The following is a 14,060-nucleotide window of genomic DNA, read 5'->3' as shown; positions in this document are numbered from 1 at the left end:
AGAAAGGTCACAGGTATGGATCCCCAGTGACCCACATGTTGCCAGTGCGATCCTGGGCAATCTGCTGTTCGCAAGCACCAGTAGGGTGAGTATGACCCCTGGTGAGTCCAACTAAAATAATGAGTACCAGATGCAGGAACCATGACTTCTGGGAACACGTGAGCATCTGTGTCCCCCACAAATGCAGCTGTAACTGGTGTGCCTGAATATGCAGTGTGGAAACTGGCAACTAGAGGAGGGCTCAGGTGAGGGAGAATCACAGGGGCAGTCGACCCTCCCAGTGTACTAGTCAAAGGGTAGGGGAGACCAGAATGGTAAAGTAGTCCCAGGGATTTGATCAAACCTTTTTTTTTTTTTTTTTTTTTTGGTTTTTAGGCCACACCCGGGGTGTTCAGGGGTTACTCCTGGCTATCTGCTCAGAAATAGCTCCTGGCAGGCACGGGGGACCATATGGGACACCGGGATTCGAACCAACCACCTTTGGTCCTGGATCGGCTGCTTGCAAGGCAAACGCCGCTGTGCTATCTCTCCGGGCCCGATCAACTCTTTTTTGTAGGGAGTACCTGCAGTGTCCACTGGTTGCTCCTGTGTGCTTAGGGGTCATGTGTTAGGAACAAACAGGGGTCAGTCACATGCAAGGCAAGCACCTGACCTCCTGAACTCCTCTCCAGCCCATATTCAACTATTTATTTTTTTGGTTGTTGGGTCTCACTCAGCAGAGCTCAGGGGTTACTCCTGGCTCTGTGCTCAAAAATCACCCCTGGCAGGCTCCAGGGATTATATGGGATGCCAGGAATCAAATCACCATCAGCCCTGGGTTGGCGCGTGCAAGACAAACACCCTACAACTATGCTATCTCTCTGGCCAGCCCTCAACTACCCCTTTTTTCCCCCATCAACTACTCTTATACAGGGCTCTAAACAAGGATGTCAACTACATTAAGTTACATTCTAGAAGGAATTCAATTGGCTGAATACATGCTTTGCAGGTAGGATGCTTAAATGTGATCTTCAAGGGCAAGAGAGAGAGCACGGAGGTAGTGCGTTTGCCTTGCATGCAGAAGGACAGTAGTTTGAATCCCGGCATCCCATATGGTCCCCCGAACCTGCCAGGAGTGATCTCTCAGCAAAGAGCCAGGAGTAACTCCTGAGCACTGCCGAGTGTGACCCCCCCCCAAAATGTGATCTCCAATATTACATGGTCCTAGGTCACATGTGGTGTGACCCCTGAACAAAGAGCTGGGAGTAGCCCCAAGCATCTGAGTATGATTCAAAGCCAAAAATAAATGTACTGAAAAAAACTTAAGCTTGAGCACAGGACCAAGAGTGGTATCTGAGCAGCACTCGGTATGGCCCCCAAATAGAGAAAGGAAACATGGGCTAGAGTGATAGTCCAGTCAGGGGTCCACAAACTTTTTAAACAGGAGGCCAGTTCACTGTCCCTCAGAACATTGGAGGGTCTGACTATAGTAAAAACAAAACTTATGAATGAATTCTTATGCACACTGCATATATCTTATTTTGCAATGAAGAAACAAAACAGATACAAATACAATATGTGGCCCGTGGGCCATAGTTTGAGGACCACTGGTCCAGTGGATAAGACATTTGCCTTGTACATGCTGACCTGGGTTCGATCTCTGGCATCCCATATGGTCCCCTGAATGTGCAAGTAATTTCTGAGCACAGAATCAGCCAGGAGTAACCCCCTGAGCACTGCTAAGTGTAGCCTTAAAAAAAAAAGCCTACAATTCACCTTCACAGCAAATGATAACTGCTCCACTGGAGACGAACATTGGTGATAAAATAAAGAAGTAGGAATGAAAGAAAGACTTTTATTAGAAAAAAACAAACAAGGAAAAGGTGTAGTTTCTGGGAAGAGAGGGCTAGTCCATCCGGGCCTTCAGTGTCCTGGTGGTGATTTTGTCCTTCTCACTGCAAAGAGAGAAAGTCACAAATGTCTCCAACTGGGGCTGGAGAGATAACATGGAGGCAGGGCATTTGCCTTGCATGCAGAAAGACAGTGGTTTGAATCCCGGCATTATATATGGTCCCCCGAGCCTGCCAGGAGTGATTTCTGAGCTTAGAGCCAAGAGTAATCCCTGAGCACTGCTGGGTGTGACCAAAAACCAACCAACCAAACAAACAAACATATGTCTCCAACCACCCAGTCTAGACAAGGGGCTGACCCGTAGGCCTCAGCCAATCTGGTCAGGCCTGCCTGTGGGAAGGAAGGAATGAATAGGGGCAGAACTGAGAAAGTGCCATAAAGAACCCCTCAAGGTCCTTCAGGCAGACAGTGAAGCCCTCCAAAATGGACAAGATGACCTCACCAGGCCCAGAGGAAGGTGGTGTGCAATGAACAGGTGTTCGCAATGAACAGGGAAGAGCTGTGAGCAGCTCTGTCTGGCCATAAACATTTGCACTACTGCAAACAAGTGACCCAAACTAGAATGAAGCAGAATACAGGGCCAGCGAGAGGGGAACAGGGGGTTAATGGGTCTGCCTTGCATGCAACTGACAGGGGTTCCACCCCCAGCATTGCATATGTTTCCCTGAGCACTACCGAGTACAACACCGAGTACAAAGCCAGGAATAGCCCCTGAATCCCATTGGGCCCTAATACCCTTGTTCCCTTAAATGCAAACATTTTTTTTTTTTTTTTTTGGTTTTTGGGCCACACCCTGTGACGCTCAGGGGTTACTCCTGGTTATGCGCTCAGAAGTCGCTCCTGGCTTGGGGGACCATATGGGACGCCGGGGGATCGAACCGCGGTCCGTCCTAGGCTAGCGCAGGCAAGGCAGGCACCTTACCTCCAGCGCCACTGCCCGGCCCAAATGCAAAGATTTTTTGTTTTTGTTTTTAGAAAGGAAAAAAAAAAAAAGGAATTTTGTGCTGGCTGAAGAGAGGATTCGATCTTCTATCACCTGTAACCACCAGGAACAACCCCATGCACTGAGTTGGGAGTAGTGGCTCCTAAACCAACCAATTATTCATTATCTCAGCCCCATTCTACTTTTTTTTTTTTTGGTTTTTGGGTCACACCTGGCGGTGCTCAGGGGTTACTCCTAGCTTTATGCTCAGAAATCGCTCCTGGCAGGCTTGGGGGACCAAATGGGATGCCGGGATTCCAACCACCGACCTTCTGCATAAAAGGCAGACGCTTTACCTCCATGCTATCTCTCCGGCCCCCCATTCTACTTTTCAGGGTGACTGAAGATAGTCTTCCTCCATAGAGCAGCTCCAATGCTTTTCATGGCCCAAGAGGAGGAGACACAGAAGGGGAGGCACCTGAAGAGCTGGGAGCTGGCAGCTAGAAGTTCCGGGGGCTCAGAATAGCACAGCAGAGGGGCTAGAACAATAGCACAGTGATAGGGTGTTTGCCTTGCATACTGCTAACCTAGGACGACCCGGGTTTGATTTCCGGCATCCCATATGAAGCTCTTGGGGCTCAGAATAGCAGAGGGGCCATTTGGCTTGCACACTGCTGACCTGGGACAGACTTGGTTCGATTCCCGGCATCCCATATGGTCCCCTGAGCCCTCCAGAAGTGCCTTTTTTTTCCTCCGGGGCGCAGGGGAAGCCACGCTAACTTTTTTTTTTTTTTGGGGTCACACCCAGTAATGCTCAGGGGTTACTCCTGGCTATGTGCTCAGAAGTCACTCCTGGCTTGGGGGATCATATGGGACGATGGGGAATCCAACCGCAGTCCGGTCCGTCCTAGACTAGCACTTATCACCTTATCTCTAGCGCCACCATGCCGGCCCTCGAACTTATTTTTATTTTGTTGTTGTTTTTTGGGGTCACATCCGGCAGCTCAGGGATTACTCTGGGCTTTGTGCCCAGAAATTGCTCCTGGCAGGTAAGGGAAACCATAAGGATGCCGGGATCCATCCTTGGTCAGCAGTGTGCAAGGCAAACACCTTACCACTATGCTATCTCTACAGCCCCACCAGGAGTGATTTCTGAGTACAAAGCCAAGAGTAACCCCTAAGCACCAACAGATGTGGCCCAAAACATCGGGTTTGCAAGGGGGGGGGGGTAGCTTGGAGAGGAGATGGAGGGGGAGAGAGAAAGAGGGAGAGAGAGAGGAGCAATATATCCCTTCTGGCCCCTTTGGGGGCATTTCAGGAAAAGAAGATTGTCTACTGTGAAGAGGGAATAGGACTCTGATGAAGGGCCCCCCCTGTTCCCTCAGAGCCAGGACTTAGTCTCTGTCCCACTGCAGGCACTGCGCCCCTCTCCCATGTAACCAGAACACATGGGCAAGGGGCCCACTGAAACTCTAGTATGTCCCAGCTTACTCACATGATATGAACGATGACCCCCATGCCCGACACAGCGTCACGATCAACGGCATTCAGCATGGCCTGTGAGATGGTCTCAAACAGGTGCTCTGGGTCCTGTTGGCAAAGCAGACATCAGCCTGGGCCCCGAAAGCTGTCTGGATCTTTGCCCACTTCTGTGTTCAGCTCAGTGCTCACTGCTCTGGCAGTTCCAATTAGTAGGGTCACATCCCTGAGTACCCTCAGCAGGAAGTAGGGTACTAAGGAAACTGAACAAACTCCAGGCCTCAAATCTCGCCAATAACGGCCCATGGCCCGGCCTCCATCCCACCTCTGGAAGACCAGAGCAGCTCCATGTGCCCCATGGGCTGTTGGAGTCACCAACCTCCTGGGGATTCTACAGGCACCTCAAAACTCAACCAGTCTACTTGGCCACTTCCCCCAGGCCTGCTCACTCCATCCTGTCTTGGAGTACTTGTTCCCAAGGCCCCATGATCTCCACCTCCCTCACTGCTGGGTTTGAACCCAGAATCTCATTCAACTGAGGTCGTGTCTCCACTACAAACTACACTCCCACCCCCACTCAGCAATGCTTTTGCTGGAAACCTCAGTCCCTCGTGCAGGTGACACCAGCAGCCTGTCCACTGCAGCTCCCAGGAGATCCAAGGAACAAATGCCAACAGCTAGGCCTCAAATTTCAGGCTCGTCCAATCCTCAGGCCCATCTGTGTCCATGATCACCCCATTTACAGCCATGGGCAAGCTCACGTGGGTGCTCATGGCCATCCTGGCCTCTGACCCTTTCTTTCGCCCTGCCAATCTGCCCTCTTACGGGCTTCATCAACCTACAGGGAGACACTGATGCAGACCTGGTAGCTCATGATTTCCTCACAAGACCCACTCTAAGGCAGCTTTGCCATGACCACCACCCACCCACCCCCCACCCCCGCACACACTTCTTGCAATGGAAACAGAAGCTCAGAGTAGTTGGTTTCCTCCTCAGTCCATATGGCAGAAGCCCTCTTATATGCAGCTGTCTCTGCCCCTACACTGGGTGACCTCACTCAGCGGCCTGGAGATCTATCTATCTGTATCGAGGGCTGACTTGGTGTATAGTTGCTGTCTGACCCAGCTGGCTTAAGAGGTCTGGGTAACCAGCCCATAAACAACTGAGGCCCCAGCACAGGGAGGTGCAGGACACTGCCCAAGACTCAGCAGCCAGAGCCTCTCCAGCCTTGAAGAGTGCAAATCAGTCGGGCCACCAACTCACCATGTCAGGCTCCCAGAGGGACTCACACATCCCATACATTTGTTCTGCACAGGTGCCACTGACCACGAAGTCGTCGGTCACCATGGGGCAGCCAATGAGGTCTAGAGAGCAGATGAAAGGCTCAAAGGTCTTCGGGTCCAGCCCAGCAATGACTGGTTCAGTATAATAGGGACCGAACCTGTGGGAGCCGGGAGCAGAGAGAGAAGCCAACTCAGAGACAAGCAATGTCTTGGATCATGCTGATCCAGATAAGGCCCCACACAGAACTGGAGGAACATGGAGAACTTCTGTGAAAAAGCCACCCACCTTTTCCTGGGGTGCCAAGGATCAAACCACAAGTTTTATGCTTTCAAAGACTTTGTGGTTCTTTGTACTAAATCTCTGGTCCCAAGGGTTTAATCTTGAATTACAGCTTTGTAAAACAAATCAAATTGAGGAGAGACAGTATATAGCATGGTTCAAAAGTAGCCCAGACCAGGGCTGGAGAGATAGTACATTAGGTAGGATGTTTGCCTTCCACACAGTCAACCCGGGTTCAATTCCCAGTATCCCAACTGATCCCGAGACTTCCAGGAATGATCCCTGAGCACTAAGCCAGGAGTAAGACTTGAGCACAATAGGGTGTAGCCCCAAAACAAAACAAAAACCCAAAAAGTTCCCCAAAACATAAGTATATAGATAACTTTAAAAAATAAAAAAGATGGGAGCTGGAGAGACAGCATGGAGGTAAGGTGCTTGCCTTGCATCCAGAAGATCAGTGGTTCAATTCCCGGCATCCCATATGGTCCCCTGAGCCTGCCAGGGGCGATTTCTGAGCGTAGAGCCAGGAGGAAACCCTGAGCACTGCCGGGTATGACCCAAAAACCAAAAAAAATAAAAATAAAAAAGATGGGCCAGTGCAATAATAGTTAATAATAGAGACTTTGCCTTGCAAGCAGCGGGCCATGGTTAGATTCCCAGCAATCCATATCGTCCCCTGGGGCACTGCCAATGACTCCTGGGTGCAGAGCCAGAAGCAACCTCCAAACACCCCTGGATGTGGCCCAAAAACCAATACCCCATCCTATCAAAATAAAAGAATGTTCTTTTATTTATTTTTGATTTATGGGCCACACCTGGTGATGCTCGGGGGTTAATCCTGGCTATTCGCTCACAAATCGCTTCTGGCTCGGGGGGACCATATGGGATGCCAAGGATCGAACTCAGGTCCGTCCTGGATTAGCCCGAGTGCAAGATAAACACCCTACTGCTGTGCTATCGCTCCAGCCCTAAAAGAATGTTCTGAGCACCTATGGTTGGTCCCCTGACTACTGAATGCCAGGCAATTATCTTCACCTCAAAGAGAACTGACAAAAAACAAAGATACGCAATTTCTAGATTCTAGATAATTTCATGGCAACTTGGTCAAGCAAAGGTTCTGGCTGCCTCAAGCCACATGCCTGGCACCCTGCACTCACCGCTTCTCATACAAGAGGTTGGCCACCATGCTCATGAGGGTGTAAGGCTTGATCTGCCGCCCTTCCTTCAGTTCGTACAGGTTTAGTCGGAACTTAAGGCGCTGGGCACTGTGATGGGAGAAAAAGCATAGGAGTGAGTCACCACTGAATGTCCCCCCAAGAGTCCCCTGCACACGAAGACATCAGGGCCATCACCTCAGCCTCTGTCCACAGGTCTCTCCTCTCAGTGACTTTCCTAAAGGCCTAGGACATATCATGCCCTAACAGGCTGTTCTGCTTACCCACTAGCCCAAATTCTTTCTTGAGGGGAGGAAATGGGAGTTAAGTGAATTCTGGGGCTGGAGTGATAGTACAGTGAGTAGGGGAGTTTGCCTTGCACACAGATGACTGGATTCAATCTCAAGGATCCCAAATGGTTTCAAGAATAATTCCTAAGAGCAAAGAAAGCCAGGAGTAACCCCTGAGCATCACTGAATGTGACCCAAAATCTACCCCGAGTCTGCCAGGAGCGAATTCTGAGAATAGAGCCAGGAGTAACCTCTGAGCGCTGTCAGGTGTGACCCCAAACCCCCCCCCCAAAAAAAAAAAACAAATCTAGAACAAAAACAACAAAAAAGAAGTGAATTTTTCCAAGTGACAGTAAGTACAGTGCTGGCCTTGTATGCGACTGACCCAGGTTTGATCCCCATCCCAAATGGTCCCGAATACCATCAGGAGTGATTCCTGAGTGCAGAGTCAGGACTGTTGCCTGAGCACTGTTGAGCAGGCTCCTCTTTGATGGCCACAGTATTGAATGTCCCTTTCCTTTTCTAGGAACAATCCTCAAATACGACCCCCCAAAAATAAACACAGCATGCCTCCTGGCCAGGCTCAAAGGGCTAGAGCGTGTGTCTGGCATGATCCCTAGGACTGCAAGGACCTCCAAGAACCACAAGGGCAGCCCTGGGGGCCCCCAGCACAGCTGAACTCAGTCCCTGGGTCAGCTGAGCACTGACTGGAGAGAGTCCTCTCTCTATCCTGGTGGAAGTCTATCTAAAGATAAGGTCATGACAGCTTCTAACAGGGAAGGAGGTGAGCTGAGACCTAGGCTGGGCCCAGCCTTCTTCCATTCATTGAATTTTTCCACCTGTAATACAGGGACAAAGTAAATCACCTGGCGATGCGATAGTGTCTGGGTCTGTGAAAAGGCATTTGGAAAATGGCAATGTCTCCTGTGTGCTAATAAGCAGCAGCAGCTGCACAAATGGGCTAGAAAGTGCCTAAGGAACAGGCCACACCTTCTGCTTCTCCTGTGGTGGCATCTCTAGAGTCCCTGCAGGGACTCATGCCACCCCAGATCAAGGCATAGCAATGCACATCACAGGCCACCAACCAAAAGCCTCAGACACATCAGCTTCATTGTGCAGGTGAGGGAACTGTGACAAAGTAAGCAATGACACATGTAAGCAAATCAACCCAGTGAACAAAGATTCCTGAAGAAAAATCGTGAGGAGCCAGGAGAGATAGCACAGTGGCGTTTGCCTTGCAAGCAGCTGATCCAGGACCAAAGGTGGTTGGTTCGAATCCCGGTGTCCCATATGGTCCCCCGAGCCTGCCAGGAGCTATTTCTGAGCAGACAGCCAGGAGTAACTCCTGAGCACCGCCGGGTGTGGCCCAAAAAAACAGAAAAAAAAAAAAAAGAAAAATCATGAGAAGAGCAGGGACAGCTTGGACCCAGACAGGTGCTTTGCAACCCATACTTGACTCCACCAGCAACGGTCACGGGGCTGCCTGGGTTGGGGTCAGGAACAACTTCCACAGGCTCTTTTCTGGAGACTGGGGGGCTTTATGGGAAATGAGCGAAGGTGCTGACCAGCTTCCACCCACATTAGTGAGCTCATCTCTCAGGCTTCTAAGAAGGAAGCCCGGAAGGGTTGCTCCTTAGGCCTCCTGCAGGACTTGCCACCTGTAACCACTTCTTCCCTCCTGTGAAGGCCTAGCCTGTGTCCCTCTCTCTTTCTCTTTGGCCTCCTTTTTTTTTTGGTTTTGGGTCGTACCCAGCAGCGCTCAGGGATTACTCCTGGTTCTACATTCCTGGCATGCTCAGGGGACCACTGACCTTCTATATGTAAGGCAAACGCCTTACCTCCATGCTATCTCTCCGGCTCCCTGGCCTCCCTTTCAACTCTTGGACACCCAGCTGAGTTCCTAAACTGCAGATGAATTTTAACTCCCTCTCTTCTCAGTGAATGAGAATGGACTTATTCTATCTCTCCAGAACAGTGTCAGACTTCAGAGCACCAGTCCGGAGCTATAATTTCAATAGCTCCTAAGTGTCTCTACCCAGCATGTCTGTCTCCTCAAATTGGTGTCAAAATTCAAAGTCATGAGGCATTTCTGCTAGAAGTCATCATGGTGTGCAGGTCTGAGGTACCTGACACACTGAACACTCCTTCTCCCTCCACTCCTCCCCAATTTTTTTTGGGTGTAAGTAGAGTGGTTTAGGTCACATTTGATGGCACCCAGCAGGAAATCATGCTGTGCTAGGGTTCGAACCTGGGTCACCATCACCTAAGGCATATGCCCCAGTTTGCCAAACTCTTTTCTGATTCTTTATCCCTAAATTTTGCTCAATACCCTCAAAATGTAAATTATCTTGGGCTGGAGCAATAGTACAATGGGTAGAAAGGCTACTTTGCACATGGCTAACCAATCTGCAGCATCCCAGGTAGTCCTCTAAACTTGCCAGGGTGACCCCTGAGCAGCACCTGATATGGCCCACAAACAAAAATAAACAAAAAAAAATCGGAAATAATCTCTAAAACACCTCACATTGAGAAGTCAGCTCAAAGGGCTATAACACAGGCAATGGGTCAAGCCCCACGTTTGAAACCTGGTACTTGACTTGGTTCCCACCCCCTTAATTACCACTGAATGTCGCCTCAAAGCCAAAAAAAAACCAAAAGCCATCTTTCTGGATCACCTACATGTCATGCACTACATATTCATAACAGCTCAAAGGAACACAGAACTAGACCTGAGCAAGATCTCAATATCCACGGAGCCTTGAGAACCAATAAGCAACAACCCTCACTCAGAAAGTGCTTGTGTCAACCCTCTCCTCTACCCTGGACCACCACCACGGCTCCAATCTCAGAACTCGGCTTTTCTCAAATCAAACAAAATGAACAGGTGCCGAGTCATGTGGGCTAAATCATATTTCCTGCCCTCGTCTCTCAACAAGCCCAGCAGTTCTTAGGCACAGTTCCTAGCACAGGCTGGGATCTACCTACTTCCAGCCCTTTGTTGGATCCACTAGTCAGCTGGCACGGCGGGCAAGGGACTCCTGACACCTTCAAGTATCCTCAGCTGCAAAACAGAACAAGCTGACACTGTCCGGAAGAGAAAGGAGCTTGCCAGGAAATCTGGCACAAAGCAAATGGAAGTAAAGGGGGTTAGAATACAGCTATTTCACTTTGGGGGTTCAGCCACGTCCGCCTCACTGGGGGCTGATCCCAACACAACGTTGACACCCTGGCCACTTCAGTGCTAGGCAATGATGGCCCAAGAAGAGGACGGGGACCCCCAACTTACACGGTCTGGACGTCAGTGGCAAGCCCGGCCAGGCCGATGTATAGTCGATCGCCCATGGGAAAGATCTTCTGGAAGTCCGTGGTCACCATCTGGGCCTGGATTCCGAAGCGCCGGTCGGCAGCGATGGCCACACAGTTCTTGCCCTTCATGGCCATGACGGCCCCTCCGTTATAGGACATAATAGACTGAATGACAGACAGAGCAGGGGGCGAGGGGTCAATGCCAAGGGCCCAGCTCGGCCGGAGCCCCATGCCCAGATCCTCCTGGAGCTTCTGTACGCGCCCCCCCTCCATTCTGGGGCCTGGACACCAGAACTCTGGCCTGCAGAAGAGCACCCTGCAGCTTCCAGGAGGCCCAGAGCCACCCATCACCCTCGTCATACGGCGGTCAGCTCTCCTTCAAACAGGCCCTCTCCGCCTGCCAAGCTTCCAGGACCCCCGGCGCCCTGCTCCTCAATCCGTCCCAGGTCTCTCGACTCCCCGACACCCCTAACTCACCATGATTGCGGTGCACGGGACCCACAATCGCTGCAAATGCTGCCCAGCGGCTCAGACCTGCACTTGTACAACCGATACTTGCTGCTCTCTCTTTCAAGATAGAAGGCGGGAACTTCCGGTATCTTTCAGCTTTCTATTGGCTGTGCAGTCCGTCAGTCACCAGATCCGAGGTTTGGTTGAGAGGGCAAAACCTGGAGTGGGGCCGAGGAAACTGAAAAGTCACTGTGAGTGCGAAAGCGCCTGGCGGCGCAGTGCACACTGGGACGTTGGAGGACTAGGTGGCTGGGCGGCGCGGGCCTCCGGGGTTGGACATGCGCACATGTGGCCTGGTGTTGCTCCAGTTGTACATGTCTACGCGTTTTGCTCACGTTAGGCTGTTTTGATTTTATTTTTCCAATCCAGACATCCTTACATTGGTGTCGGTCAAGATGAGACACTGATCATTCACTATCCTAGAACATATATATATATAATAAATGTATAAAAATAATAATATATAAATAAACATATATGATGTTTAGGAGGTGGTCCATTAAGCACCTATAGTTAATGATGCAGAGCTTGGAGTGGGAGTCGGGTGGTCGTGTGATGTCTAAATCTGTTGGGGTTCAGCCGAAAGGCGTCTGTTTTTTGCAAGCCGAGGCTTGTTCTGTTTGCGGGGGACTTTCAGCAATGGGACTCCATGAATACCCCGTCTCAGATCACCTTCAAAATGGAGAACCCGGGCTTCTTATCTCATTTAGATCCGAGCAAGGTCCCCATCCCTCCTCCTAGATCCAGACCTAGAGGAGAGAGGGGTGCAGTTGCCGTCCGATCGCCGCGGAAGACCTTCCCTTTTCTGCAAGGCTCCACCTTTCTCTCCGGACTGTTGTGCACACGCACGCCTAGCGAGCTCGCTCCCATTGACTCGATTCACCGCCGCACCGGCCCTCAACGCAGTCTCTGTGGCGCAATCGGTTAGCGCGTTCGGCTGTTAACCGAAAGGTTGGTGGTTCGAGCCCACCCAGGGACGCAAGTTTTTCTACCTTATTGCAATAAAAGAGATGGAAATAATAATAATAATAATTAAAAAAAGGAAATCTAATCGTGAATCTTTCAGCCTTGATCAATGAAGTTATAGAATAGTTTCTTCAGCCTTCCACCCCGCCCAAAGGGATTGCTAGAAAGGCAGGGGTTTTTGATTCTACTGTGCAATTCCTTCCAAGTTGATATTTTTTCCCCCCTTTTGTGGGAGTGAGAATGAATTTGCAGCGGTGTTTAGACAGTTTCCAACTGGGTGGCTCCAACACTGTTACAACCACAAAACGTTATTTGTTGGCCTAGAAAGTAGCTAGAAAATTATAAAAGGGCTGAAGGAGGAACAGAGGAAGGGAGAGTACAAGCTGTGTTCTGCCGACAGAAAGGGAGTGATAGACATCAGCGGGGTGAGGGGGAGGAAAACCTTGAGAAAATGAAGAGGGAAGAGAGAAGTAATTAATATGGGGAGCCTCCCTCCAGAAAAGATAAACGACCACATGTCGAATTTGGGAGGAGGTTAGGGAAAATCGAGACTGACCAAAGATGTAGTTTAGGAGGAGAGAGGAAGACAGGGCCCAGAGGGAAGATAGGCATTTATTTCATGATCAGAACCCCCCCCATTGCTTTCTTCTAGTGAGTCTTACCATCCCCCCACCCCCCCAAAAAAAAACCCTCACATCCCAGCTCTGTTCAGGAAGGAAGGAATTACCTAAATGTCCTGGCTTCTTGCCTTCCTAGGTCTTCTTGTCTGGTCAGCACCAAAGGTGACATGTACTATAAAGGGGTGGTCCCAGGGTGTGTGGGAGCTTCTGCATCCGTGGGTTTAAATTATGCAAATTTATCACTCAAGTAATTCCTCTATTGTTTGGTCTCTTCTCTAAAGTCGACTGGAAATATTTTTTACAGGCACCTCCCGCACCTGGCACTGTGGTGCTATGGGATTGAAGAAGACAGACAGCCCCTGCCCACCTTGGGCAAAAGCCAGACAGTCTCACACACACAGTACATAATAAGGTCGGGACTTGGGAAGAAATCCCTTAGAAGAGTTATAATTGCAAAAGAGTTTTATTAGGAGGTGGGGGTCTTTAAGAAGTCCCCTTATATCTGTGGTTTGCACTTCCAGAATTGTCTGTGGAATGAATGAATGAATGAATGAATGAATGAATGAATTTCCCCACCTCCCAGGAACTGTGAAGGAGAGTTGAGGAGCACACTCTAGATTTAAGGACCATTGTCATGAGGGGATCTCAAAACGATATGGGCCCTCCCCACCTCTTCACTTCCCCTTTGCAGCCCCTGGGTGCCCAGGTGGATTGTGAGTTTGAGACCAGATCTTCCAGAAGCCCCTACAGTTTTCCATGCTCAGGTAATTGCCTTCACCAGTGTGCTGTTCCCGCAGGGACGCAGGCGGATGCGGGTGTCCAAGGTGCAGGAAGCCCAGGCGCCCTTGGGCGCGCTCACTCCAAAAGGGGCGGAGGAACGATTTCGGCTTCTGGACGTCCAGAAATGGGACAGCAGGTGATCTGATCCTCGTGGGCCTTTCTTTCCTCCAGCAGGTTCTCCAACCCACCCACCCCCTTTGGGCGGAAATCTCCCCCACCCTTCCTCTTCCTCCCAGCCAACCTCACATTAGATCTGACACGTGGGGGGGGGCAGAAAGACCGTAGCCGGGGTCCCTCGGGAGGCCCGTGTCCCCTGGTGTCCTGGCCACTGGCCAGATGCTGCAAGGGCCCAGCCCCTGCCTGCTTGGTTCCCGCGGGTGGGCCCGGGTTGGGCAGGAAAGGAGCTAAGGAAGGAGCGGCTGGGCCACCTCCAGCCCTAAGTGGCACCACCCACCGCCCAATGCACTTAATGGTGCTGCTGGCCGGATCCTCGAGCTCTTGGTGGCGACAGACCCTGTGACCATCCCTGATACTGAATCCAGAATAGGCCAATCGACCGCCTTCCTAGGCAGGCCCCAGG

General features: G+C 50.7%; 1 protein-coding gene and 1 non-coding gene across 2 annotated transcripts; one reads left to right on the top strand and one right to left on the bottom strand.

Moving 5' to 3' along the window:
* Positions 1–1,814: 1,814 nt before the first annotated feature.
* Positions 1,815–11,254, bottom strand: PSMB3 (proteasome 20S subunit beta 3). Its single transcript, XM_049781377.1, has 6 exons — positions 11,082–11,254; positions 10,585–10,769; positions 7,012–7,119; positions 5,555–5,732; positions 4,308–4,402; positions 1,815–1,934 (listed from the first exon to the last, which is right to left on the bottom strand). The coding sequence occupies exons 1-6, from the start codon at positions 11,082–11,084 to the stop codon at positions 1,886–1,888; spliced, it is 618 nt and encodes a 205-aa protein (XP_049637334.1). The 5' UTR covers positions 11,085–11,254; the 3' UTR covers positions 1,815–1,885.
* Positions 11,255–12,019: 765 nt separating this feature from the next.
* On the top strand, positions 12,020–12,093 carry TRNAN-GUU (transfer RNA asparagine (anticodon GUU)). Its single transcript has one exon. It is a non-coding gene; the product is annotated as a tRNA-Asn (tRNA).
* The last annotated feature ends 1,967 nt before the right edge of the window (positions 12,094–14,060 follow it).

This window comes from Suncus etruscus, chromosome 1 (assembly GCF_024139225.1).
Source record: "Suncus etruscus isolate mSunEtr1 chromosome 1, mSunEtr1.pri.cur, whole genome shotgun sequence".
In the NCBI taxonomy this organism is placed as follows: Eukaryota; Metazoa; Chordata; class Mammalia; order Eulipotyphla; family Soricidae; genus Suncus; species Suncus etruscus.
This window is presented reverse-complemented; position numbering and strand designations above follow the sequence as displayed.